Below are 27,735 nucleotides of genomic sequence, written 5' to 3' on the forward strand. Positions count from 1 at the left end.
GTCCCCTTTGCTTGAAGCCAGTAGTTTGCAGTGTCACTCAAGCCCCTGCGGCTGCCTAGCAAGCCCTCCAGCTCCCTCATTCCAGGTGTCACCTCCCAGCGTGGGTCCAAAGAGTGTGACGTCCCTGCTTCAGAGCCTCACGCAGCTGGGCTTCGGCCACATCTCCTTTTTGTGCACGTAAAATTCAGGGGCCCCCCAGACAGACTTGCGCCGTGACATTGAGTGAGTGGGGAACCGAGGGTGCAGGCGGTAGCCGAGGGCCAGGCTGCGGTCAGCGCTGCCGGACGTCAGGGCACAGCCCTCCGGCACCAGGGAAGCTGTGCTCGGCTGACAGGTTCTAAGCTGCCAGCGTGCCGCACACATGGACTCTTTCTGCTTCTAGCAGTGCGTTATTGCTAATGTTAGGGGTGAGAAGTTTGTCAAGGACAGGGATCGGCTGTGGCTGGTCAGCCTCAGGTACCTGGGTGACTGTGGAGAAGGCAGGCGCCTGGGGACTGTTTGCATGTCCGGGTTTAGCTGGGGATGAGAGAGGGGGCAGTGATCGTCAGTGAGCGGTTACCGTGTGTTCAGCTCCTGGCCAGATGTCAGACGTACAAGAGCTCATTTCGGGGGACATCTGTACAGTAGGTGGGGTAGGGTGGGAAGGCTGAGCGTCCTGAGACAGGGGGCCCTGGAGGTGCGGCTGTGCTCCCTGTGCTGAGGGGGCATGGCAGAGGGCAGGGCAGGGGAGGCAGGTGTGAAGGTGGCTGGCGGGCTGCAGATACAGGTGCACGTGACCCTGACCTCGCCCACCAGTGAGACCATGTGGTGGGTGAGGGTGGGGTTCCGGACCCCGGGCTGATTGTTAAGCAGGAGGAACGGCGTGTGGAGGGTGAGCGCGCACCGTGGCTGGCCTCCCATCCACGGGCCTCGCCACTTTCTCTCCCCTGTGTGTCTGCTTTTTGACCACGGCCTCGCCCAGTGCTCCTTGCAGCGCTCATTGCTCACACTGCTGTACCACTTGCCTTTGATGGACTGGGAGGACCCAGACAAGGTGGCCTTGTGGGTTTGGACTGCCGCACAGCACACTGCCACCCGGCTGGCTGGGAAGCCAGCCGTGTTCCTGACAGCAACCCCGAGACCTTGCTCATGTCTATTTTAAGTCCGAGCCCGGCCATCTGTGGAAAACACCCGCCGTGAGGTCACGGGGAGAACCGCATGGTGCTCTGGGCCTCTCCGGGGAGGCTGCCCTCCCCGTCCCCGGGAGCACCTGCCCTCCTCCTCCTCCTCCTCCTCCTCCTCTGTTTCTGCACTGTCAGTCGGCTGCATTTTCACTCTCCTATTAAATAGTGCTTTCTTCTCTCTCTATGTGTTTTATTCAGACCACCTCTGTCTGCGAGCTGCCCTGTCCTGTGTCCCTCTTATCGCCCCCAAGCACCTGCACCTCCTCGCTGAGCGCACGCAGGTTTCTCTGGCGCACCTTCGTGTTTCTAGGACGTCACCCACAGAGCAGAAGTCGGCTGACTGCACGGCTCTGGGGCCGACTCTCCCGCCTTTTCTCCAGGAGATTTCCACCGCCTGTGGGGGCAGCAGACCCAGAGGCCGCACACCCAGAGCGCAGCTGTCTCCCCTTGGTCTTTTTGGGGAGTCAGTGAAAAGGCGGGTACAGGATGCAGGAGGAGCGTCTGCCTGTCCTGTGCCCCTGTCGCCTCTGTCCCCTCGTCCCCAGAGAGGGGTCTGTTGAGTGCTCTGCATTCCGCATTCTTTTCTAATAGAACAGCCAAAAAAGGCTTCTTGAGGTCAGGCATGCGAGGCAGTCGTTCTCGGTCCTTTGCGTTCCCCACATAGCATTTAAAGAATGGCATGAACTAGAGGAAAGATCACATCACGGAGCACAAGGCAGCAGCCTGAGATCATCGGTCCAAAGTGGCCCGGGGTGGTGGCGCCCCAGGAGTGTCCCCAGTTGTCTGGTGGCCTGCGGTTGGCAGGCATGACAAATGTTTGCGGCCCGCTTCCTGTTGGACAGGTGGTGGTCTTAGCAGAGCCAGTTCTGGGGTCCATGACTAATGACACAGTGATCATGATGGGGACGCCGTGAGCCCCCAGAGGGGTCTAAGCCATGCCAGGCAGAGCAGCCCTGGCTTCCGCTGGGTCTGGGAGGCATGGGTCTCATCTCCAATCACACAGCCCCAGGTCGCAGATGGGATGTAACCTCGTCCTGACAGATGGGCGGTGGTGGGGAAGGGGACCGAGCCTGCTCCCTGGAGAGAGACATTCCTTTGCCTTTTCTCCCTGACCAGGGCCTCTGGGAACTCACCTGCAGAGTGAGCTGCTTGCGTCACCTGTCAAGTGGGCAGTGTTGTCAGTGTGGCAGGCTGGGGACTTGGGAACTCAGCCTCCTCCCACAGGGCGCCCTTTGCAGCCTGGGTGCGGTTGGCTTGGCTGTGGCAGCTGGGGTGGGGTGGGGTGGGCTGTGATGGCTGGTCGCACGGTTCAAGGGGGCAGTTTTGGTTGAGTGTTTAGCCCCTCACCTCCTCCCTTGGGCTGTTAGCGGGAGGTCTGCGCAGCACACCTGGGAGGTCAGGTCTTTGTTGACGCCACCGCCACACGCAGGTGCTGAGCACCAGGTGTGCAGGTGGACTGCAGACCCTTTGCCAGCCCGAACCCCCTCCCGTCAGCCACGGTGAGCCGGCCGCGCCGTCCTGGTCCTGAAAGAGCACAGACTGGGTCCCAGCGGGTGCACCCAGAGGCCTGAGGGCCGCCTCTGTGACCGCAGGCCGACTGTCGTGTTGGCTTGGCCTCAGTGACAGACGCATCTCGTGTGGGGAGGAGGACACACACTGCTCTGTGTGGTGACATTCGCTGCTGGTGGGAGCTGCACATTTTCGGGGCGAGGCTTCCCCACACATACCTGGGCTGGTTCAGGAGCGTGTACGAGTCTGTGCGAGTGACCACCAGCGCTGGTGTGGACCGCACTGTGCCCTCATGGGCAGTGGCTCATCGGGACCCCAGGAGAGCCGACCGAGTGTCAGCCAGGGCTCCGGCACCGATCCGCAGGGCGCAGACCCCCTACGGGGAGAGGGTGGGCTTTGGGGGATGGCAGCCTTCTCCCAGGGCCTGAGTTCTGGCCGGGCAGCCAATCACATCTGAGATGTCAGAACTCAGGGGTCTGCACTGAATTGGGGAGGCTGCCACGGGGTTGGGGGACCACTGTCTTATCTCGGTCCTCAGTTAAAGATCCTTGAAGGTCACTTCGCTGTGACAGGTGCCTGAACCCTCGACTCGGGCATGTTCCCAGAGCAACCTGTGAGCACAGAGGACACGTGGCTGCACACCCGAGCGTCCTCTTCCCAACCCAGTGTCCTCTTCCCGATGGAAGGATGTGCTGCGTTCTACCCTCGGGACCTGCCAGCTCACCTGGGGACACCCAGGGCCCCCCAGAGCCGCCGGCCGGCAGGGAGGGGCTAGTGCCTGTCACCGAGAAGCAAAGCTTGTATTTTGCAGAGCTAGACGCCACAGGCTCCCTGGGGGCCCGCGCTGGAGCTTGCCCCCCTCGAAATTGGAGTTGTTGGGTTTGTTTTAAACATGGTTAAAAGTTCATGAGAAAACTATGGGAATTCTAGGACCCATCATTATGTTTCCAGAAACACTGACCCTGGCCGGACCCATATCCCCTTATCCTGGGACTCTGGGGGACACAGAGGCTCGTGTGACACTGCAGTGCTGCCGAAGCCGTCACCAGGCATTCTGGGAAAGCGCAGAACTAGTTGTCTGGACTTCCCACCAGCGTGGGCCGGGGGCCGGGGGCCCAGCCGATCAGCCCCCGCAGGACCTGACCACCAGGCAGAAGGGCAAGAGGCCGGGCTCTGTTCCCGCCTTGGGAAATTTTTTAAAACTGAATGCTTCCGTGGTGTGTGTATTTGCACTCTAATGTACCATTGGGCACTTGGAAGTTACAGGACTTACAGCTCCAAGGCACTGAATGTAGAGAAGTTAACCTCAAACGCTGGTACTGAGTCCCGTCCGACATTTCAGACTCCCAACGCAGGGGTTTGCTCGCTAATGGTCTCGGGTATGGAGAGAGGGAGTCAGCCTTCCTCGGGCCCCCAGTTTCGATAAGTCTGTGTCGTGGATGGGAAGACTTCCTCAGGCCTGTGTCCTGTCGGTTCTAAGTGTTTGCCTCATTCTCGACATGCCCATCTGAGTGCTTTGTGCTGTAACTTGGCATTGGGGGACCGGCCTCCCAGCCTGCCTTCCTTCCCCCACTGAGAGTGATGACCAGGCCCAGACCAGCGATGACCTGCAGGTGGGCTGCAGAGATGCCTGTTTGCACGGTGCCCCTGCCTGAGCCCTTGGTAACCACCCACGATTTGTCCTAGGGGAAAAGGAAAAAAACAAAAAACAATGGGTTGCAATTGCTTCTGAGCTGAAAAGAAATGCACAGCCTAGGAAAATACTGAGCAAGTAAAGCAAAAAGCACGTGTTTTGTTTGTTTTTCTCCTTCGGGAGGCGTTGCAGAAGTCTAGGCATCTGTGACATCTTTGTTGGGGGGGATCGCGTCCTCAAGGTCCCTGGAGACCCTGGGTCCAGCACCGAGAACACCGGCAGGAGCGCGGCGCTGTTTGACGCTGGCTGAACACCAGCCGGCCCGGATCCTGCCGCTTGCCCTTCAGAGGTTCTGTCTCTCTCACCTGACGCACGGCCGACACGCAGCGGCGTGGCCTCCGGTGCACACCGTAGTGGCTCCACGCCGAGTCCGCTGTGGAGGGAGCCCCACGGCAGGTCCCACTGACCTCCATCCTCACATGGTCACAAGTGGCCGCTTGCAGTGAGGACTGCCCCCTGCCCCCAGCATCATGCACAAGCCCAGCACACAGTCCTGCCGGCCGAGGTCACCACGATGTCTGTCATAGCCCTGGGGCTCACTTCCCTCATAGTTGGACGTTGTCTGTGGCCCCTGCAGCCACCCCGCCACCAGCTCCGGCCACCACCACCAGCGGTGTCTGTCCACCAGTCGTCCTGGGGGGGTAGGTGCCACGTCTCCTGTCTGCGGCCACAGGTGGCACAGAGAGGCTGACAACTTGCCCGAGGTCGTGCAGTGTTCAGCGGGGGACCGGCCTCGAGACCGGTTGCCTTGTGAGTCCCCTGTCCTCAGTGTCACCCTGGAAGGGAAGCTGATGGCCCCGGTCTGTAGATCAGGCACCTTCTCCGACGCCACCAGTGCATCAGCAGGGGCCGGGTGGGCCCCAGACGTGGGGCTCTGGTGTCTCCGCAGCACCCACCCCAGTCTCCACGGCCCCGCTGGGACCCAGTGGGGGTTCCCTGGGACCGCCCCCATGCCCCCAGATCTTCCCGAGTCTGCCCCCACATGCTTTCTCAATGGCTTTGGCCGTGCTGAGGGGCATCAGGGGGACCCCCACTGTCATATGACTCCCACAAAGGCTCACACACCTGCTTCATTAGAAAGGGGCTGGACGGTGACTTGGGGTGCATTTCCCTGCCCCCCACCCCAGTTCTTTCACGTTACCGCAGAGCAAACAGGTGGAGTGCGGAGAAATGCCTCCTGCAAAAGTAAAGCCCAGTGCAGTCCCGTGGGGAAGAAAGGGCGCCCCCGCCCTGCTCCACACCTTCCTGAGGAAGAGTAACTCGGGGACCACACAGGCCGTGGGTGCTGCTGTGAGGGCGCTCACCAGTCACCCCCACCGCTGTCCCAAAGACTCCCCCGAGAAATGCAGACGCAGACACTCTGCATTCCCTGTGATGGGCCCCCGGGGAGGGGCCCAGCAACTCAAGACAGCATCTGTGCTGGCCGCGTGCTGGCCTGAGGAGTCGCCCTGAGACCTCTGCCCCTGCTCCCCAGCCTGGTCCTCACCCAGGCTCTCTGCCGCATTCCTCTGTGCTCAGCCTGCTGCCAAACTCTCTGACTTCACCTGTTGTCCCAGGCCTGCTGGGACACGAGTGGTGTACAAAGATGAGACCGGGATTTAAAAGCCCTGGCTCGGTGTTTTTTAAAAAAGAAACCTAACGTCAGTTGTGTGAAATCCGAAATACCAATGTTAAGTAGAACGAGCGCCGTGCCCTTGGCAGTGGGAAGGGAGCTCTCCCAGGGAAGCTTCATGGGGCCATAAGGAAAGTGGGGCAGGCGGCAGGGCGTCCCCAGGCTGCCCCACTCAGGCCACAGCAGGCAGCTGTTCCTGTCCCTCTTCCCACCACTGCAACCCGGACAAAGGGCCAGCAACCTGCCTCCCCAGGGGCACTGGTCCCCTGCCCCAAAAGCAGGATTGGTTTCTGAGGCAGAGATGAGAAACTTCGGTCTGCCCTGAGCAACCCCAGCCCTGGGGCCAGCGGGGAGGAGAGGCAGTTCCCACAGCCCAGAGGCCCACAGAGGGAGGAGCCCCACATTCCAGCTGCCTGTCAACCCTGGGGAATTTTTGTGGGTTTTCTGGAACTTCTAGAATCCTTCTGAGTTAGAATCAGAAGTAGGGGCTGGCCTGGAGGAGAGAAAGTCAAAACAAGCTGAGATGCTGGCAAACTTATCTGATTCCAAAATCGCTTTTACTTCCAGTACAATTAAATTGATTTAGTTTAGTGTTCCCTGTCTGACATTTAATTACATTTTTTTCTTTAGAAGGAAAGAAACTAGGTCCCTTCCTTGCATGGTATATACCCTAGTTCTCTTTCCTCCCAGCATACCTCAGATGGATTTTTTTTTAAATGTCGCAAAGCCCTCTAAAGCTAAAAGTCAGGAAATAGGTGGAGTGCTAATATAAAGTGCTAATTAAAAGTGTCGCACGGGCCCTTCCACAGTGAGGGGGGCCTTGGGTCACACAGCGTGGGTCCCCGGGCGGGCCCACTTACAGGGAGGACCGTGCCAGGCAGTTTGCACGGGACGCGCGGGGACTACATGCAGTCCCACTTCCGCGCCGCCGGGATGCGCCGGCCCGCGGGTTCTCAGCCCGCTCCGGGCGGCGCGGTGCCGGGTCCTTCCCGCAGGACCTTCCCGGCAGCTTGACCTCTGCGCTCGGCCCAGGCCGCCCGCTCTCTCCCGCGCAGACCCGGGCCTGTGCGCGCGCCGCCGCCTTCCCGGCTCCGCGGGGTCCCGGCGCCCGTTCGGGGTGGTTGGGGGTGTCCTGCGGCTCCCCCGCCGGGACCCCGCAGTTAGTAGGTCCGGGCGGAGCCCGGGATTGTGATGCCGACGGGCTGTGACCCAGGGTTTGAAAAATGCGTTCCCGTCACACAACGCCCAGGGCAGCGTCCTCCTTCCAGCCGGCAGCGCTTCCCCAGCCCACCGCGCCGCCCGCCGCCGGGACTGGGACCCGGACGGGACCGGACGGGACGGGTCTCTGCGCCGAGGGCGCGGAGCCGCGGGGACAGGGTTGGCGGCGCCCAGCAGAGGGCAGCCCGCGCCGCCCGCGGCCTGGCGACTCGGGGTTCCAGTGGAACGTGCCGTCTCAATGTGTCTCCAGCGGAAGCGCGGAGAGGAGGGGCCTTCCGGAGTGGCTGCGCCCCGCTTCCCGCCGGCAGAGGGTCGGGGACCCCGTCTGGGACACAGCCAGACGCTCCACCGAGCGGGGAGGGGATCTGCGCCCAGTCCCCGAGCTTGGGGCGGCTGGCTCGTTATCGCTCATCAAAAATGTCCTTCCTCATAACCGACCTGTATAAATCTCTGGCTCCAATCAAAACATTCTTATTCGGGGATCTAGGCCAAAGGAGAACGCTGAAGCCCTTTGAATGCTCATTAGCTTTAAAAAAGAAGACAAGCAGGTTGGTGAAAGTTGCAGAGCTGAAAAGAAGCTGTGGAGCACAGGGCAAGAGCCCGGAGCTTCTGCTCACCTGCGAGGGCACTAGGGCGCAGGGCCACGTGGGAAGGGGCAGGGGCCGCGGGGCAGGGGCGACCCGGCTGGCCGGTGGGCTGTTTTCGGACCTCCCACCCACTCACATTTATTTCTCAAACGGAGGGGTGACTCCGCACCTCCTGACTCAGGGTCGTGCCCTCCCGGTGGGAGGAGACAGGACTGCAGGGGACTGAGAGCGGCATCCTTGCCCATGAGGCAGCGAAGGCCTCTACTGGTGAGACAGGAAACATAGAACCAATGAGTGGAATTCAAGTCAGTAAATTCCGGTGCAACTTAAGAAAACCTCACGCACTTGTGGGAAAGAGAGGGAAGGACTTGCAGAGTACCCCGGACACAGTGTGTCACAGGCTTTCGTGCGTGTGATTAATTCTCACGGCAACAGTGACTGGTAAGGACACGAGAGCTCCAAGGGATTGAGCAAGCGGCCAGAGGAGGCGCAGCCCGGACGCCAGGCACAGCTGTTCCCATGCCAGTGTTTTCCCAATGCAGCAGGTGTTGGGGGGCTCCTGCAGCCCAGGGGGCTCCTGGGCGTCTCTAAAGCCCTCTCCTGAGAGTTTAGAGTGGCCATATACGCATCTTCTAAAAGACATTTGGGTTCTTCAATCTCGTATTTTGATTTAGTTGAATACTTTAAAAGGGGGGGGGTTAATGTCTGACAAGAAAAAATTTGTGTATTCCTTACCACTCTAATTCCAGAATGTTGGAAAGAAAAATATCTTAAAGTTAAATACATCATTTTTCTAACGAGAGGCAAAGCCTAGGAGGCGAGAGGGTGGATTTTCTTCCCGGAGCCGTGACCGCGGGTGGTGTCATCACCTGTGGCCCGGATGCCGCCCGCCCGTGGGGACGCAGACCCCCCCTGAGAAGGGAGTGTTCTGAGACGCAGAGGGACCTGCAGTCCCAGGGCGGAGCGTAAATGGGGAATGGGCTTGCATGCTGTGAGGCAGGGCTTCTAGAATGTTCCGCCCCTCGTGCCCCCTGAATCACTGGGTCTGCAGCCCTGGCTGTGACGTGAAGTGCCCGTTCGGTTCCATCCAGTGATGTCAGCTGGATCACTCGCCCTCACAGAAAGCAACATTTCCACAAAGAACCATTGAGAAGTCGTTTCCTTGGCTCTCGCCGCTGGGCGGGCTTTCTCATCATTGTGCTTTGTTTGGTGAGGCGCCCATCTCATTCTGCCTTGTCGGTCCCGGCCACTGTCACCATGCTCAAGTCCACACCCGACCTCGGGAGTGGTGCCTCGGGTGTGTCAGTGCGCTGTGGGGACGCCCGGGCGCCCCGCTCCGTACTTCTCAGGTAGCCTCCATGTTCTGGGGAAAAAAAGTTGTAGGGGCCCAGACTGACCTGAATTTAGTGACTAGTTGGAACGTGGACAGTGCATTTCCTCTGGGAAGACCTGCCCCACGGTGAGAACCTGCAGGAGACCCCCCAGGCCCTTCTGTGAAAGGGGTGGAGACCACGTGCCTCCCAGGAAAGGCGCACACCAAAGGCGCAGCCTCAGTCACCGCAGTGTGACCCCAGGTGGGCCATGACCCCAGGGGATAAGCTCCAGCCAGGGTGTCCAATCCCCGGCCCCAGGGCCACTTGCAGCCCAGGGTGGCAATGAAGGCAGCCCACCCCGAAACTGTGAATTCACTACCGGTTTTCATCAGTGTCTGTGCGATTACTGCGTGCCTGAGACCACTCTCCTTCCAGCGTGGCCCAGCGACACCGGAAGGCGACCCCTTTCCTAGGCCTTTTGTCCCAGCCCTTTGCCTGCGTTTTTCCCGTGTCTGTAACGGATAGTCGCCTGAGAAGTTCAGACACACTGCGGATCTCCTCCCCCCTCAAACCTGTTTTTACGAGGCCTAGACCTTTGGCTTTTCTAGAAAACACCCTTTCCCTCCATCTGAGCCTATCCGTGCAGAGTGCCCGAGAGGTTTGAATGCGCCTTTGTGGCCGACGCACAGGCTGTTTTGTTCAGTCATCTCCGCATCCGTGCGGGTCAACACCAAAAGTGGAAAACGCTGTTAGCAGTGAGACAGTAACAACCTATGGTCCCGCCAAAGTGAAGGTGAGCCTGGGAAGGAACAGCAGTCGGGGGAACCGGGAGTGAGGTCCTACGTTAGGAAAGTCGTGCTCCTAGGAAAAGCTGCAAGAGCAGTGAATGCCAAGGGCAAACCAAAAATCCGCCGTCTCTGATTTTGAAGTCTGGCGGGTGGACGGGCACGCCAGGACCTTGTGAAACACCCCTGCGTGTGCTGGTGGCGTCATAGATGCGCCTGGGAGTGGTGTCTTCTTGCATTTCATGTCTCAGTGTTTTAGTTCCCTGTACAGGCCCGGGAGCCAGAGCTGTGGCCCCAGTGCAACAAATCAGAGTTGCCTGTGACCTTCCTGACGTGTCACGGGGGAGGCATGGCTGCCGGAAACACCAGTTCTGTGTTCCCTGTGCAGTTGTTCTTCTTGTTTTCCTTCTGTTTAGTGTTTTGTTGAATCACTGTTTGCATTCAACACTCTGCCGTGCCGGTCTGAGGTGCGCAGCGTGGCAGACACGCGTTCATGCAGGCTGCGATCCGGGGGCCCGAGGGTCTCCACACGAAGCCCGGCGTCCTGTGGTGAAGACATGCCTCCCCCCAGCATCCCTGGGAAAGCTCCCCCCTGCCCCACCGCCGCAGCCTTCATCGTCTTTCTGCTCTCACTCACCCTGCCCACCCCCCACTTGTGGTCCTTCATCTATCTATTCCCGAACAACGGTCGTTCAAACCCCACTTACTTTAGGGCGTTCCTGTACCTCTACAGTGAAGTGACGTGCATGAATTTTGTGTCCATTCCCTCCAACAAGAAAGATGTCATTAATGTAAAACTTTACCAGTTGGACCAGAAATGTGATAAGGCAATTAAGCACAATTTTCCCTACTTTGTGCTTAAGAAAACAAGTTTGTGGTGAGTTTCCAGGTGAAAAGTTATAGTTTCTATTCCTAATTTTAAATGTCTCTCTGGGCCCAAGTTTTTGACAAAGGAAACATTTGGTAATAAATCCTAAAAGTTTCCCAAGAACAGTAGGTTACAGATTTTCCCTAGGGCCCAAGATACGAATCAAAGGATCCATTTAATTAGCTCGGAAACGTAATGGACAGAGAACAGTCACGAAGGTCGAATCGGCCCTTTTCCTTGTACCCACTTTCCTCGTTCTTGTGACGCAACCACACCAGGTGCTGTGTGTTTGTGCCACTAAACCAAAACTGTCCTTTCCCCTGTGTTCACCGAAGCCCAGCCAGACGCAAACGGGAGAAAACGAGGGTTTATTAGTGGAGGCAATGGCACCGGGCCCAGAGTCGCAGGTGAACTGATGCTGGAAGACCTGGCTCCCCGATGGCTGCCAGGGGGCGGGTTATCCAGGGAAGCAGTCACTGACCCTGGTGGCTAAAGGAGTGGGGGTCGTGGGCTCTCCTGATTGGCTGGGACCGGGGGAGGGGTGGATGACCGTGGTGGCTGGTGCTCTGCCTGAGGGTGTGGTCCACAGGGTCGCCTACTTTCCTGAGCCTGGGGCCGAAGCACCGCCCAGGTCACACGTCATCTTCAGTCTGACAGGAAACTCTGTTTCTGTGGTCAGCAGACCCGAGGCTTGTTCTTATGACAGTGTGATGCTGACCGGAGTCCGATGTCCTGAGGACTTCACGATGGAGGAAGGGAGTGGAGGGACAGAGAGGAGACGGCGTCGCCGTCCGGGAGTGGGGCTTCTGCAAGGTGACCGTCCATCGTGGGCGTGTCTGTCGTTGCCATTAACCCGCTCTGTCATCAGCTCTGCAAGGTCATCAGGAGCTGGGCCAGAGGCTCACGCCAAAACGCCAGTGGGAAACCTGGAGAGTGGCAGCTGTGGGACCGCACACAGTCACTCCACAGGGACCCACGGTCACTCCACAGGGACCCTCGTTCCCCAAGTCTTCGCTGACCGAGCGTCCTGGGAGGATGCCAGAGTGCTCCCCCCCGGCCGCGGTTGGCTCCGGGCTGGGTGTCAGGCCCACCCCCAGTCTGTCTGCGTGGGGGACCTGGAGGGAGTTTTTGTGAGGCTGCGCCTGAGCCCAGCTGGCAACCCACCCGCTGGGAGCATTTGCAAGAGTAACAGTTGTGCGTCTCCTTTTCTGCCCTTGACATCGAAGAGAGAAGTAGGGAGATTATGTGGAGCAGGGAGAAGGCAAGGCAGGAATGGATTACAGGACAGTTAAGAAGATCACGCGCCTTCCTGAGGGTTCCTACGCCTCGTGGGGGACCACTCCTGGCATTTTGCAGGTGTGGGACCACCACGCACAGGAACAATGGACAGGGTCGGCTGAAAACCTTTCCCTAAAGGGGGTCCTGGTCTTGGGCATGACTGCCCACCCTGACCCGCCCAGTTAGGAATTTGTGGTTTATGGTCACATCGCCCCTTTCATCCACAAACAGTAGATACATAATCTATAAAAAATCCTCCCTCTGATCCCCATTTTCTTTAAGGGAAAAATGCGCATCCACGGGCGACTTTTCTTTTTGTGGATGAGGGAGGCCGGAGAAGGCTGCCTGGGTTTGTTCTGGGAGAGATTCAGGACGTTACGGGCAGCTGACGCTGCAGTCACGTAGTTAGAGATATTTTAAGTGGCTTCATGATTTATCATAATTCTGGCTCTAATAAGGTACAGAGCATAAATATTAATTTTATACTAATAACGATGACTCTCCTTTATTAAGTGCTTATGTGTGCCATGAGATTTTTCTCTACAAAACTCTCCCACAAGGAAAAAAATGTGTTGATGTCATACAGGATCAGCATCCTCTGTTTATTGTGAAAATTGCTTTTTTTCTCTGTAGAAACCGATGAACTTTGAACTTCTGATCTCTATGGTGTATTTCTTCGTCCTATGTTGGGGAGCTAAGCAACCTTCCCTGTATACATCTTTCAGGGAGAAAGAGCTTTTCAGAAAATACTCTGAAATGTGTTCAAAAGCTTTTATTTTCATGTTCGAACCAATTGAAGTAGGCTTTTTACAAAAGACACCAAAGTGGGGCTTCCCCCTAGGGGTTACAGAAAATTGTCAGGGCCACCCCGGCTGCTTCTCGAAAACGTGTCTGTCGCAGCCGAGCCGGGGCCCACTCACGGGCGCGGGCTCCACGCTGTCTCTCAGGGGGCAGGGTGTGCAGGGGAAGCTGCCACAGTGACCTCTGTACCTAAGTACGTCGCCCCGATGAAAGTTCGTGACCCGTGGTTGTAATCCTCCCATTCTCTGCGCAGTTGCCGTCTCGCTGTGCGACCTGGGGGCGAGTGACCTGATTTCCGTGCCTTGGTTTCCTTATTGGCCAGATGGGGGGGGGGGGGGGGGAGGTCCTTGGAAGGGGTAGCAGGGTCAGACGGGCAGCAGCGTGCGGAAGGGTGCTGTCGCTTCCCTGCCCTCGCAGCTTCTGAGACAGCAGGGACCACCGAGCGCTGCGTGCCCAGTGCCCTTCAGCTCCGAGCTGCTGGCGGTCGGGGCACTCGGTTACTTTGACTCTGTTCTAACAGAGGGTTCAAGGACACGGAGAAGGCTGTGTTCTGGCCGGTGTGGACCTGGCAGGCGGGGGTGGTCAACGCCGCGTTGCCGGCCAGCGGCCTCCGGTGCTGGCGGAGGCACCGCGGTGTCTGCGGCGTGGGTGCCCACGCCACTTCAAAGGCAAGGCCCCTCCTATTTTTATCCCACTGGCGGCCTGCCCGTGCGCCGGCCTCTTGGACAAAAGGTCCTGCCAGGGCCCTGACACCTTCCGAGGCCTCACAGGCTCTTCTCACAAATGACAGGAATGATCTGTGCTGTCCTGCCCTGTGGTGTCCAGTGTCTGAATTCCGTCTGTCCTCTCCCTGTCGCCCAGAGAGGGTGGCCGGTGTGTTCACCGTTTCACAACCAAGGCCTTACAGTACCTTATCGCTACCCAGCCAGGGGCCGAGGCAGGTCCCCAGGCCAGGGTGACATCCAAGTTCACCTTCCGCGCAAGGCGTCCTGCCGGCTGCTGTTGGTGCCACCCTGACCCCTCTTCCCACAGGGGTCCCCTCAAACACAACACGAGACTTCTCACGGACAACCTCCTCTGAAAGCGGACCTAGGATGAAGGAAGACGAAGAGCCGTCGGCAGAGACGAGAGGCGAAGCTGCAGCTACGAGACGCCCTCCCTTCTCCTGGGGCCGGAGAGTGCCGGCTGCCCTCACGGAGCCGTGCAGGCCACGTGGGGCTCCCCCTGCGTGCGGCGTGACCTCCACTCTTGGCGGGCGGCACCGCAGGGCCTCTCCCATTCAGATAGGCCCGCCCACCGCAGAGCCCCCGAAGCCCCGCTGCTGGCCAGCATCTGAGAGTCACGGCCCAAAGGCGGTGTCAGGGAATATGAGACGGGGACTGTGTTTTATTAAGGGGCCAGGACAGACGTGATGCTAAGATTCTCCTTGTCGCCCGACTTCCAGCTTGATTGTGTCTAAATCAGCCCCAGGAAACATCGGTCCTGAGTGCAAATGCCCAGGCAGAGGCACCCCCTGCCTCTGTGCAGAAGTTTTTTAGGGGCTTTTCTCGTTCCAGGGATCAAGGCCGGTTACACGCCCCACACCTCCACGGACCGCAATGAAAACCTTCTACTCCCACGTTAAAATCTCCTACCCACTTAGAAAAGTGCTTCCTTTGTGCATCTTGATGAACCTACTTGTCCCACGGAACGTGGCCTGGCACCGGCGTGGGTGGGCGGGTGTCGGGGCCGGTGGGGACGCGTCCACAGTGTGAGAGCCCCATCGCAGGTGACTGACACGTGAGAAGGGCGGCGTCCCAGGGCGTGGCCAGATCCTGTCGCGATTCCTAACAAGAGCCGGCCCGGTGCTGCAGGTCTGACGCCGAGGCGATGGATCGTTCTTGGAGACACACTGCGCACCCGCCTGTCAGGCCCTGTGCCGGGTCTGAGAGTGTCTTAGCGGGTGGGGCACTAACCTCCCCCTCAGATGGCACCACATGCTAGTGGGAAGGAGCAGGTGAGCAAAATGGTAGAAATGAAATGTCACGTCGGGTAGGCGTGAGCCTGAGGGGCAGAATAAAGCAGAGAGAGGCATAGGGAGTTTGGGGGAGAGAGACCAGCCGAACCTCGACCCTCTGGGGTCCGAGCAAGGCCTGAAGGAAAGGAGGTCAGTGCCACGGGTGAGTCGTCGGGGGACAGAAGGGTCAGCAGGCGCAGGTGCCCCAGGTGTGTTCCCAGGACAGGAAGGGGTCAATGGCGCTGCACCAGAGGCCCGGGGGCTGGAGGTGGAGACGGAGGTGTGGGGCAGCTGATCTCAGAGGCCTCGTGGGTCAGAGGGAGGGTGTGGGTTTTCCTTTTCTGAAATGAGCCACAAGAGGGCTTCACACTGAGGACTGAGAGGCACAGTCGGCCTTCGGGCTTCACTGGGTCATTTCGGCTGTGGATTGAGCACAGACCGGAGGAGGAGGCTGGGACCAGGGACACTGAGTTGGAGACAGTCATCCGGGCCGGGTGGTTCGGAGGGGGGTGGCGGCGGCAGCAGCGGTGGCCGGAGGTGGACGTACCTGAGTCGGTGCAGGCAGGTCGGGTGCAGAGCGAGATGGGGATGGGTCTCAGCGCCTCCAAAGGTATGACCTGAGCACACAGGGACGGGAGGACGCCTGTGCTTCGCCCTTCACGTGCTGCCCCACGGGGTCTACCTCGTGAAGGTCATGGTCGAGAAGGCAGAAGTAGTGCCATCCGACTCTGTTTGCCTTCACAGGAGTTGGTTCGGGACACAGTGCAGGTGCCGCCGAGTGCGGACCAGGGCGGAGGGTCGGAAGGGGAGGCAGGGGCTGGAATAACCCGCGTCCGCGGGAGGCTCCCTGCCCACTGCACACACGCAGGCAGGATCTCGGCCGAGAGAACGTTTTAGCTTTTCGGAAGGTTTGCGGAATGAAATAGTTTGAACTTTAAAACCTGTGTCACATTAAAACTTCGTCAGCTCCGGGGGCCGTTCACCTCTCTGTCCCCAGACGGCCTCAGGCTGTACTTCCTTCTCCAGCGTCAGGCCTTTCCTGCCCAGTCAGCGGTCACCAGGTAGCGTGACAAGGGAGCTGACTCAGCCACCTCGCGAGCAGGCCAAGCAGATAACCCCACACTTGATGGGCACAGAGACACAGCTGTGTGAGGCTGAGAAGGGCCCTGGGCTACTCTGAGCCTTGCGGCTGAGCCTCGGGCAGGGCCCGGCGGGGTCTGTTACTACAGGGGACGGAATATTCTACCTTGAAGAAATGAACTGGGTCGGGCCCCATGCGGTGCCCACAGGACTAGTCCCAAACAGAAGGGCTTCCTGAGTCTGTCCCAGTACCTGCCAAGCTTCCACCTGGTGGCCCCGGAGAAACCCTGTCCACAACAGAAGTTAGAGGGTAGTGGAGACGGAGAGAAAGAAGCCATCTGGGGGCCCCTCACGCGTAAGGTCACTTTCTCACGCTGGCTTGAGTGGAGGGCTCCTGTGTAAACGTGTAAATTCTTTTCGTAAAAACACAGCCGTACTGGGAACTACAACCAGGCCCCAACCCCTGTCGTCCTAGGGTCCTGACATCAGACACGCAGACACCAAAACCAGAGACACACCCCTGTGATTCCCAGTCCCTTTGGCCACCTCTGGCTCCGGGCCTATCACCTGGCTTCATTCCGCCAGCCAGGCAGAGAACAGCTTGCACTTGGGGACGGAGACTGACAGAAGGAAAGAGCACCCGAGGCCGAGATGAGGACATCGTGTGGGGGAAATACAGTTAACATGCGGGTTTGGCACACAAGTGGCCTGGGACATTCCGGGCGCAAACCACCACACCCCTGAAAGGCCTGTTTGTTTGCACCGTGGGGCATGTCCAGCCACACTGACGCCACCGGGGGCTTGTCTCCAATGGTGAAGGCCCAGGGGGGCGCTGAGGCCGCAGCACGAGCAGCGAGCTGGAGGCGTTTGGGAGGCGTTCGGTTCTGCTCCCTGGCCTCCCCCAGGGCTGCGCCGCCGCAGGCCTATTCTGTACAAAACAGGATCCTTAAGAACTTCAGGCTATTGACTTCCTCTTTCAATATCACACTTCAGAGTTCCCCTGGCCCCGCAACACATCCCGCGGATGGACGTTTGTTCCGCCGTCGAGAAAAACATCTCCGAGCCCCGTGTTATCAGGATGTCACTCAGCCGTGCTTTGAGCTTTTTAATTTCCCAGATTCCCTTCCTCTGATGACTTGGAAACTAAGTAGTGGGAAAAAGACCAGAAACCCAGGTCTTCTCTGCCGTCTGGTGCTCCGATGCTCTGTCACGGAAGTGTGCGCACTCACATGGTACTTCACACTTCCGAGTGTATTGGTGACCCTTTCTCTTTCCAGCTCTCACCCAGGCAGGTCGGTCCTCTGCGTGGGCACCCGGAGCCTCTCCGGTGTTTCTGGGGAGTCCTGGGTCCCTTTGCTGTCACCCCTGCAAGCCGCTCTGGTTGTAAAGTCCCGCCTGCCCAGGTGCCTCCGGGCCCTCTGTCTGCTGGCAGGTGACATGGGGTCTGAAATCTGCCCCCAGGGCTCCGTGGGGCTCTCCCACAGGTAGGGACCGCAGGGAGACTTAACACAGGCTGCAGAGGACAAGAGCTAAGTTCCCTTTTATCGTGCTGACCGTGGACCCTCCTCGTGGGCCAGAAAATCCCCTGATGGCCCCATCAGGGGGAAGGACGTTTCTACTATGCCAACCTGCATGTGACCATGGCCACTGTGGAGTTTCGAATGGCACTGTGTTAAGTGCTCCTTGAGGACAGGGCTTCACTGAGCCGTGTCGGTGTCCCCAGGCGCACAGTCGGACGCCCGGAAACAGGGGGTGTTCCGTGACATACATGTTAAATGGATGGATGCAGCCCATGCACAGTTCAGCTCGGTGCGTGTTTGCTGCGTTCAGTGGGCAGAAGGGAAACAGCAGCTTAAACACCCCTTGAGAAAGGTCAGGAGCCCAGCAGGTCAGGGTGCATCTCTGGGTTGTAAACACGTCCTATTAATTTAGTGCCAGAACACAGGACTCGGGAGAGGGTAGGCTGTGTGTGCCGACGGGAGTGGTGGGGGGCAGACGGACACCCGGGGACCGAGTGACCACAGGTGGTTAGGGTGGAGTGGACGTGGCGGCCTCGGAGCTGTGGGTTCTGAGGGTTCAGAGACAGAGCGCACACTGTGCGGCTGAGCACCTGGGGACTGAGTCCTGGCGGCACTTGGTCAGGGCACCCTGAGTCCTTTGCAAACAGCAAACCGGCAGAAACCTAAACAAACAAGATGTCCTAACCTCTTCCTTGCCTCTAGGAGAGTGGGCGCTCCCTGTCTCTTCCTGGAAGACCAGCCCCGCCCGCCGTCTCCGCAACGCCCCCGTGGGCGCACTGGCCTGCTTGCAGCTGCCCTCCCCACCCCAGCGAGGGGCTAGAGAGACCACGCAGCGGGCTGGCTCCGTGGGAAGCGGTGGCCCAGACTCCCCTTGGCCTCGCCCAAGACGCCTTTGAACCCAGGAACATCCGGGAGTCCATCGCGGCGAATGTGGTCTCGGCAGCACGGAGGAAGGTGCTTCCAGGGCCCTCGGAGGATTGGAACGACCGGCTGCCCCGTGTCCTTCAGGCCCCAGGGGCCAGCACGGGCTCACTGGGGAGGCGAGAGTACGATGCTGCACCCCCATTCAGTCCCCGAGTGCCCCCCAGCTCCCAGTGGTCCTATGCGTGTTCCAGGCAGCTTTCCCGAACCGGGTCTGAGATGATGTCCCTGGAGACCAGGTCTGATTACGGTGTCTCAGTGGCCGGTGGCAACTATAACCCACGGCCCCGGGGGTGGAGACCCCAGATGTGAAAGGTAGCAGGGTCGACCGCGTGCCCCGTGACGGTAAATGTTAGAAGCACTCCTCTGCGGGTTTTTGACGTCTTCAGTAGTTTTAGATTCGCTTGGGTCTCCGCTCACAGAAGTCACTTTCCTGAGTGTTTATAAGTCCACACACGTACGAGTGCAGATCACTTCCCTGTCTGCTGACCCACAGAGAACTTCTTGGGAGAAAATAACGCATTTTCTGTGATGATATTTTGGCCCCCGTATCTAATTCATAATCTTAATCCCACTTATTCCACAGGTGTGGGGTCGCCCAGGCAGTAAACCTGCTCAGTTAAAACAAAATTCAGTGTTTTCTCCCGTGTGTCTAGGTCCAGGAAGGAATTGAGATGTGGTGCACTGAGGGCCATTAGCAAGTCACATCGAGGGACAGGGCATTGGGAAGTCATCGATGAGAGCGTGCCAGTGAATAATAACTACATGTAAAAAAAAAAGATTTCCATGGTGTCACGTTAAGCGTTCCTAAACATTTTTAAAATCTAATAAAATTCGACATTTTTTTTGGTAGAGTTGAGATACAGGCATTGTCAGAAAGAAATATCTGAGAGTAAGATAATCAAACATTTCAAAAGGGCCTTTTGAGGTAAATGGTAGAATGTGTGGGGAGCGGAAGGGTTCAGGTGTAGGGTTTATTTTAATCTCTTTAGAGCCAGCAGCCTGAGACGGGCAGACTCGGGGCCCAGTTGCCCATCCTTGTTGCTCAGCACTGCGGCGTGGGACCCCGTGAGGTGGGCGCCGGGGGTCACCGAGGGTCACCGACGCTATGCAGATCACCGAAGATCCGAGAGGGACCGTCGGGCGGGCGGGTTTTGTGCTGCGTGCCCCATGGATGGGGGTTGACGTGAATAACCAACTGTCAGTGGGTTTAAGGAAGTGGTAGGTGGATGTGTCTGTCACTATGCGATTGGAGGTCAAGGCCGTTTATTTAGTCACAGAAGACATGCCACAGCAGCCTATGCAGCAAGGGGCGTTTCTTCAGAAAGCCATCACTGGGTTGCCCGAGGAGGTCACGCAGAGGCTCCTCCATCCGCGTGGGCGCCGGGGGGTGACCCCCCGAGAGGCAGGCCGCTCTGTGCCCGCTCCTGCCTGCGCGCCCCACCCAGCTCTGACCCCCAGGACACAGCCCATGTGCTTCGCCTCAGAAGCCAGTACTGAGAGAGCTTTAAAATACAAGATGGCTTGAGGACTGAAAACCCCCTTAGGGTTTCCAAAGGGATTATTCGTGCTTTGTTTTACTCTTTAACACTTGAACTTGATCGTTATGATGCTGTCTTTCCCTGAAAGAACTTTGGAACTGTTTCCCCTGAGCACGAGCAATCCCTTAGCTTAGAACTGAAAGCACACGGGTGGGAAGCGGTCACGGCCGGCGTCAGCACGACGGACCCAAGCAGACGCCAGTTTACGGAGTTCGGGAGAGAGACGATGCTTTCTAGGGGCACAGAGTTAAGTCACCGTGAGCCGACCGAGTGTTCGTGCTCTCAGAGGGCGCAGCGTGGTCCCCAAGTTTCCCTGGGGTGTGCAGAGGTGACGCCTGCTGTGTCGGTCAGTCTGTCGGCAGGTTCTCGGGAACTCCCACGTGAAACACCCACAGGCGTCTCACACCGTCGTGGGCGAGCGTTCCCCACACGAGTGTTTCCAGCCGTGGCCAGCTTAGCAGAAGAGACTTGGCCTCACAGGATGCGATTATGTTTTGTTGCCTGTGTGCCCTTCAGCAGGCGCTCCTGGGGTCGGGCACGGGCCAGCCCCCCGTGTCCATGTGCGCAGTCATGTTTACTGCCGCGGGACTCGAGACACAGAGGGCAACCAGCAGGGGCGTCGGAAGACAGCCGCCTCCCTCTCCCACGCTCTCCCTGTCGTGAGTCACGCTCACAAGGGAATGGCCGTCTCGGGCGTTTATCAGCAGTCCGTGTTTCGAGTCCCACTTTGCCGACACAGCTCTGAAAAGCACGATGTCGCTGTCAAACCGTCACACCATGCGTCATTGGTCTGTCCTGCCCGTTCACTTGAAAAGCAGGCCAGTCGGATTGCCTCCGTTCAAGCCGCCCCCCAGGCCGTGTGCCTGCGGGAGAGAACACGGCCTACCTGCCCGGCCGGTCAGAACGGCCCTCCGCAGGGAGTTGCTGCTGGTCACTCAGACCGCACTCGCAGAGACCGCCCTCGCCGTCCCAGCCCCGCAGGTGGCCGGAGGCCCTGCGTCACCCCGGGTCAGAGAGCCCTGAAGGAGCGTGGCCACGGGTCCCTCCTTCAGCACCTTCCTCACTCCTGGGTTTAAACACCCTATCAGTGCATGCGTGTGACGTGTTTGCCGGTAAGATGATTTAATTGCTGTCAAGTACTTTGAGTTTCCTAAGTGCACGGTTGTAGTTCCTCTCTCTGACACATTGGGCCCGAAACTCGCGTGGAAAAGGGCCACCCCCTGTGGGGTCCCAGGAGGGTGCATATGTAGCGACGCATTGAAACTCCAGGCAAAACTCAGTGTATGACGTAGGCTCAGCTATTGTAATCAGAGAGGAGGGGTAGAAATGTTTCTTTTTAAGAGGAAGTACTTTCACACTGAATTTCTAGTCACAGTAGAAGGGTCCACACTGTCCACATTTTTCCATTAGAAAAAGACTGTTTTCCTCCTGCTCATCGTATTGACATTTCCACCTGTGTTCATGCCAAACCCTGTACCGCAAAGACGCTCACTGAAACTCAGAATCACATAATAAAAGGTAACTTGAAAACCAGCTTCCAGTGGCTTTTCATTTTCCCGTATAAAGAATTGCTTCGGAGTGGTCTTCCCCCCCAGAGAGGGTGCAATCCCTATCTACTGCACACCTCGCATTTTTAAACGTTAGTTTCTACAGTGTCCGCTTCCAGACACACCAGAACTTGGTGCTCGTTGGCAACATTGCTACCGTACCATCTACAAACTTTAGAAAAACCTCATTGAGAATATGATCCATTTCAAATGCCAGCTCAGAAGGTGGAGATCCACACACATGTGCATGCTAGTCCTTTTAAATTACTTCCTTCGTGGGACACGGGAAGTCGGTCCTAAGCTCGAACAGACCGGTGGTGATGTGACTCTGTAAGGACAGGTGGCTGTGCTTCTAAAGTCACCCTGGGCACGGAGAACCTCCCAGCGCCTTGTCCCCTGTGGGCGGAGCTGCCTGACCCATCGGTGCCACGCAGTGCAACTTTTTGACACTTCGGGGCACAAATGCTCAATAAAATGGCTGTTTCTGACATTCTCATAAAAATATTTTTCAGAGAGACAGCAGCCCTTGGAAACACACTTCCCAAATGAGGGCTGTTCCAAAGATTAAATGACAGATGGGCCCTGTCTTAAGACCCAAGTGCTGTGGGGACAGCCCCGTGTCTCCTAGGAACCCCCAGTGCGGGGTGACGAAGCGTTTTTAGATGCACAGAGTGGAGAGGAGAGGAGTGTGCCGCTGTCCCCACGTGGAGTCCCCAAGGCCCCAGGTGGGTGGAGTGCAGTTCCCTGGTGACACTGGGCAGCAGCCTCCCAGAGCTATGCAAGCAGCCCATGTGTCCCTGGCCGGCCAGCCTGCACCTGGGAAGGGCACTGTCCCTACTCACTCCGACGTGGCCATGGCCGTGGCGGTGGCCTTGTCAGAGTGGCTGTGAGGAGCACAGACCCCGGGACAGGAGGTGGGAGCCTGCAGCCGGGCTGAGCCCTGACCTGCCCAGAGGGGCCTCCTGTCAGCAGGCCCAGGTCCCCGGTGGCTCTTCCTGTTGCCGTTCATACCACAGCTCTGCTCCAGGCTGGCTCAGGGGCCAGAGGAGGAGAACAGTGCAGAAGGAGGGGGGGGTTCCCACTGCCCTCCGACGCGGTATCATCTGGCTCTTCCTGCCGGTGGATCCCCTCTGCGCTTCGGTTCAGACGCCTTCTCTCCGGTCTCTCGTTGGGGCAACTACTGCTCTGACCGCTCTGACCGTGGGCAGTAAGAAACGCCCATCCTTTCCTGAAGCTGTGTCTCCCCAGGGGCTGGGAGGGGGAAGAGAGTGCTGATTTGTGAAAAGCAGTCGGAGTTCAGAGCTCAGCCAAGCCTAGCCCCATGCCCTGCGGAAGTGGCCGGGAAGGCCGGGGCTCCATGCGTGCCAGGCCTCGGTGCCCTGAAGCCCAGCTTCCCACGGGCCCGCCAGTCAGCCACCGTGGGGTGGACGGGCAAATATCCGGGTTCCTCCCTTCCACAGAAAGGAAGAGATTGAGAGAGGAATAAGAAGGAGCTGCTAGAGATCTAACTGCTGCCCAGTAGGGAAAAATGAGAGAGGTGTGAACACACGGCATCGGTACTGTGCCCAGGCAGTCGTAAACGAATTTGTAACCCATTTTCATCTCACTGGTCTGTTGCTATAAAATCGTTCTTAAAACAAACGGCATTGAAAGGGCGACATTCCAAGATCCAAAGGAGGGAAACAATGAATTTCCGCTGAGGCTAAAATGCTGCCGTGAAGATACTGATAGCGATGGCACAGATCTTTCCCCAAAGGACCCTGCGTTCACTGTGAGGAGTCTCCCTCCGAGCATCAGACCGCCCAACCTAACACATCCCCCAAGGCGTGGCCATTTGACGTTATCAGGGGCAAGCTCTGGCTTGAAGCTACAAAGGAGGGTCTTCCGTGAAGACCCTGTGGTCTAATCTCCCCGCGAAGGGAAACGTCACATTTTGTCATTACGAGGGGGTGGCAGTGGGTGTCACAACCTGGCCCCACAGTAGGCTTTTTGGGAGAGCGGGTGGCAGGGCCGGGTCCTAGGGGCTGAGTAGGGGCACCTGGCGGAGGGGACAGCAGCCAGAGCGGGGCCCCGCAGATGGGGGGTGCTGTCGTCCCCAAGGGGAGGGCAGTCCCTCCGTGGAGGGCCAGCCAGGGGTCCGGCCAGCGGCTTGGACGCCGCTCCGATGCGAAAAGGCATGCGTGAGGCTTCATGAAATGTTACCTACGGACCCTGCAGTCGGAGTGTCGTGGATTTTTCACAAGTCACGAAACAGTATTCTTTCACACATTTCTTAAGCACTTACAAATGTTGGGACTATTTGTAGCTCACGGGGCAAAACAGGTGTCAGGTCAAACTTGGCTGGTGGCCCTGGGGGCTCGGCCCCCGATGTCTGCAGCCGCGGGAGCCCGGCCGGGGCTCAGCAAGCTTGGGCCTGAGCAGCAAGGTCTCGGAAGGAAGTGAGTTCTGGCAGCGCCAGGAAGGGAGGGCCTGAGGGAGCAGGACAGAGGGACAGCGGACAGACGGAGCTGCCAGGCTTTCCCTGTGGCCAGGCAGGCACCCCCTGCCTCCCAGAGCACGCTGTGGGGGTCAGCCGGCCCGGGAGGTCCCCTGGCTCTGCCTGTCCCCACGCTGCTCCCCCTCGCTGGGTCACCACTTCCTCCTCCTCCCCCCGCTCCCTCTTCCTCCCCTCCCTCCACCCTCCCAGGCACACGCGTCCTGCCAGCTGGCTGCCTCTTCACAGGCCTCTCCACCGAGCCCAGGGCGGGGGCCGGAGCTGACCTGGCCCCTGCGGCCACTGCCCTGACTTCTGGGAAGACGAGGGGGGCTGCGGGGGCCTCAGGGCGACCCAACCTTTTGCCAAGCCGCCCACACCTGCCCGATGAGGTCACTGTCTTTGGGACACTTATTTTCTGGTTGACGGGAATAACAGTCTTTGTTGTTTTTCATTTCCATTTGAATTTGGCCGAGGAAGCGAGGCCGTCTCGGAACACTGCAGTATAATCTAGGCCCTTCTCCTTTGCTAAGTCATCTTGGTCTCAAAGTCCCTAAAATTAAGTGTGCCACAAGAACACTTCAGTACCAAAAATTATTTTTAAAAGATTAAGAACTAAAATCAGAATATTTTCAGTAGCTTTTCAAAACTCACGGGCTGTGAAAACCAGCAGGGGACCTGGAGACCGTGCTGCTGCGGGCGGGAGGGAAGGGCCAGGAGGCGCCCCGGCCCCTCTTCCCTCGTGTCCTGCTCCTCCTCCAAAGGACCGATCGCAGAGCTTTTAAAGTGTGTGGAGCCGGGACCCGGGAGGGAGGCGGTGTCAGCGCGGCCACTCGGCGCCTCTCCCCGGGGCTCCTTGGGCCTGACACCACACCTTCATGGCCGCCACACAGGAGTGGGTCCCCCAAGCTTCCGCAGGCGCAGGTACAGGCACAGCACTCCCGTCGGCAGCCCCCCTCTCTGCAGAGGCTCCCCAAGCAAGCCCTGGGCACCCCCAGTCACTGCCACTCCATGTGACCTCTGCAGTCACACTCGGAGACCCCACCTTGGACTCGAGGCTCACAGAGGAGACTCCGGCCCCTGCCCCGAGGCCAGCTCCCTGTGCCACCTTCCTCCTGAGGGCCGGACCACAGCACGCGTCCTGCTGCCTGGGTGGGGCGAGGGTCACCTAGTTTCCCGTCACCCCGCCCCTCACTGACCACAGCAGTCCACACCCTAACCCTTCCTGCGGGCTCCTCTCGCCGCGCCTTTCTTATACAGTCCCTTCGCCCTCGAGCAGCACAACGACGTAAAACCCTTCCGCTCTGGCCTGTGCTCCCCACCGACCTGTGCAAGGAGAGGAGTCCAGTCCCAGCAGGCACAGCCACACGTCTGCTGGACTCAGGCCTGAAAGGCATACGTACCAAGCGCTGGCCAAGTCGGAGACGCCGCGCTCCTGCCTGGTCTGGTGGACGTGGTCTCGGGAGTGGGGAGTGGCGGAAGGGGGGCTCACCAACAGTTGAACCCAGTGGTGGAGCCTGGGATCAGCCCAGGCGTCTGCTTTCCTTTGCTTGCCCTCTGTGCCCTGGTAGTCAGGCGGCCTGGGTTCAAATCCCTGGTTCTGTCACTCCCTTGCTTTGTGACCTCAGCAAATTTCTTAACCTCTCTGACCCTCGACTTCCTCGTTTATACGACAGCTAACCCACATGCCTATTCCACGGCCAGACCCTGAGCCCCGGAGGGTGGGAAAGAGGAGCTGAGTTCTGTCTCTTGTCTCTCGCCTCTGCCCCTCGGTCTCCCGTGTCCTGGCGTGTGCAGCACACGCAAGTCTATGAGCTGCTCGTCTCCCCGTGGATCTTGCAGGCCTGGGGCAGGGGCCTCCCACGGAAGGGCTTCCACTTGCGTCTGCCACGTGCCTTGGCACTGCCAGGCCACAAGCCCAGGACCCGCCTCCTGGCAGGGTCCGTTTCTGGTCCGCCTGTACAATGGCACTACAGTCCTCTCGTGTCCCAGTTTCGCAGAGGGCGCATCTCACTTAGTGAGCGTCCCGTGCTTGGCAAGCCCCGGGCTTTGTTCTCTCTCCATAAAACTGCGAAGATACGAGTTCGTCCAGGTCAGGAAACGCCCTCCAAGGGTGCGCTCCCCTCCCTGGGCTCGCATGGGCCCCTCATTCATGGCCGGGCCCTTCCGGCTGGTGGGTACAGACCAGATGTCGTTTCGTTTTGTTGTCGTTACCGATACTGTAAGCTGCTCCCAGCCACAGGCTCAGCCTGGCCACTGGTCCACCAGGAGGCCCTTCGCAGCTGTGCTTCTGGGTCGAGTCGCCTCCTCGCCCTGCGTGGTGACCAGCGCCCTGCAGACTCAGGCACTGAAATCCTCACGCCGAGATGCGTGTCCCAGTGAGTCAGTGCGGTCCCACGGTCCTCTGCTTTCTCCTCGAGCAGTAAGACGCTGCCGCAGAAGAAAGAGAGGCGCGTGGGCCCAGGTAGCAAGGAGTCCTGCTTTGGGGCCCTTGGAGGGGCCCTTGGGGGGGTGAGTGTGGGGGGGCCCTGCCAGGGCTGGGCTGCTCCCACGGCCTGGCCCTGTTCAGGATTCCGCTGAGCTGGCCTTCCCATGAGGGCCCACGTCGACTGTTTACAAATGTTGGAGCATTTTCTCCCTGACCCCACGGCTGGGTGTGCCTTTGGAATAACAAAAGATGAATAAGCTAAAGAAACTTCATTTTTACCCTCCTTCTGAAGGGAATTTTGGAAGTGAGCAAGACAAAGCTGGAAGTGGGCGTAGTTCCCAGATTCCAGCCCGAGAGTCGGTTTCCACAACACGCCCCCCAGAGGCTCTGCAGTGGAGAGGAAGACTGTTCGCCTGCGGGGGACGCGGAGGCCCCAGCTCAGCCGTCTCCATCCCCAAGGAGAAACCAAATCTGGGGGGAGATACAGGCCGGGGCCGGTCCAGCCCCACACACGGTCCAGGCAGGTCCAGGCCCGGCCCCCCCGGGGCCCTCCAACTGCATCACGCCACCACGTCACAAGCAGGCTCATTTCCTCCCAAACTGATAAACATTTAATAAACCTGGTACATTTTGTGGATGTAGCTTCTTTTAAGTACTCAAGGGCAGAGATTTATGAAAAATAAGCAAAATCCATCTATTAGAGCACAGAAACAAAGCAAAAAACAACAGTTAAAAAGAAACTTGCCGTCACACGGTGTAGGTCAGTCTTCTTATTTTCCACCCCCTTAGCTGCCTTTGCCAGCTCGGTAATCGGAGAACAGGGCTACATCGAAGTTACTTGGGAAAGCCGTCGTGATGGAAGCTAAAATCTGTATTGTTTACGCATCTTACAGTTTGAAACAGACTTAGAAAAGTATTTAGATATTTAGTAATGAATATTTCATCAGGGTTCCCTGCCACAACCCCCACTTGTGAGACCCAGATGGATGACGAGTAAGGTGCCCTGGGGCTGGGTGGGGGCTGAAAGGGGCGGTCGGGACTGAGCCCAGGGCTCCAACAAGCAAGCCAGGCAGGAGCGGAAGAGGGGGCGCAGGGCTGAGCATTCTCGTTATATTCCTGACGAAGGCGGCAGCAGACCCCCACTGACAGCAGCACTGCCGGTCCCTCGGGCACCAGAACCAAGTTACAGAAGGGACAGTGTCAGGACTGCCCTGAATGGCCGGGTATGTAGAGTCCCCTGGTTTTACCTTGATCAGATTCCGCTCAATTGTGAAATTCCCTCGAAGGGAACAGTAATAACTCACACCCCAGGTTATTTTTGGACACGGTGAAGTTTGGGCCTCCGATTTCAAAAACCTCCTCTGAGTTTCCAGGGGATAACCAGGCTGTGCTGCCAGAACAT

The 27,735-nt window shown here is 58.4% G+C and overlaps 1 protein-coding gene across 1 annotated transcript in view; it reads left to right on the forward strand.

Moving 5' to 3' along the window:
• SYNPO2 (synaptopodin 2) overlaps positions 1 to 21,415 on the forward strand; it is an 88,384-nt gene extending 66,969 nt beyond the window's left edge. The window contains exon 5 of the mRNA XM_037036289.1: positions 18,126 to 21,415. Within this exon, the coding sequence (XP_036892184.1) occupies positions 18,126 to 18,656 (531 nt within the window). The 3' untranslated portion in view covers positions 18,657 to 21,415. The remainder of the gene's footprint in view (positions 1 to 18,125) is intronic.
• The last annotated feature ends 6,320 nt before the right edge of the window (positions 21,416 to 27,735 follow it).

Source organism: Sturnira hondurensis, unplaced genomic scaffold, assembly GCF_014824575.4.
Source record: "Sturnira hondurensis isolate 20B ecotype Veracruz unplaced genomic scaffold, ASM1482457v3 Scaffold0022766, whole genome shotgun sequence".
Lineage (NCBI taxonomy): Eukaryota > Metazoa > Chordata > Mammalia > Chiroptera > Phyllostomidae > Sturnira > Sturnira hondurensis.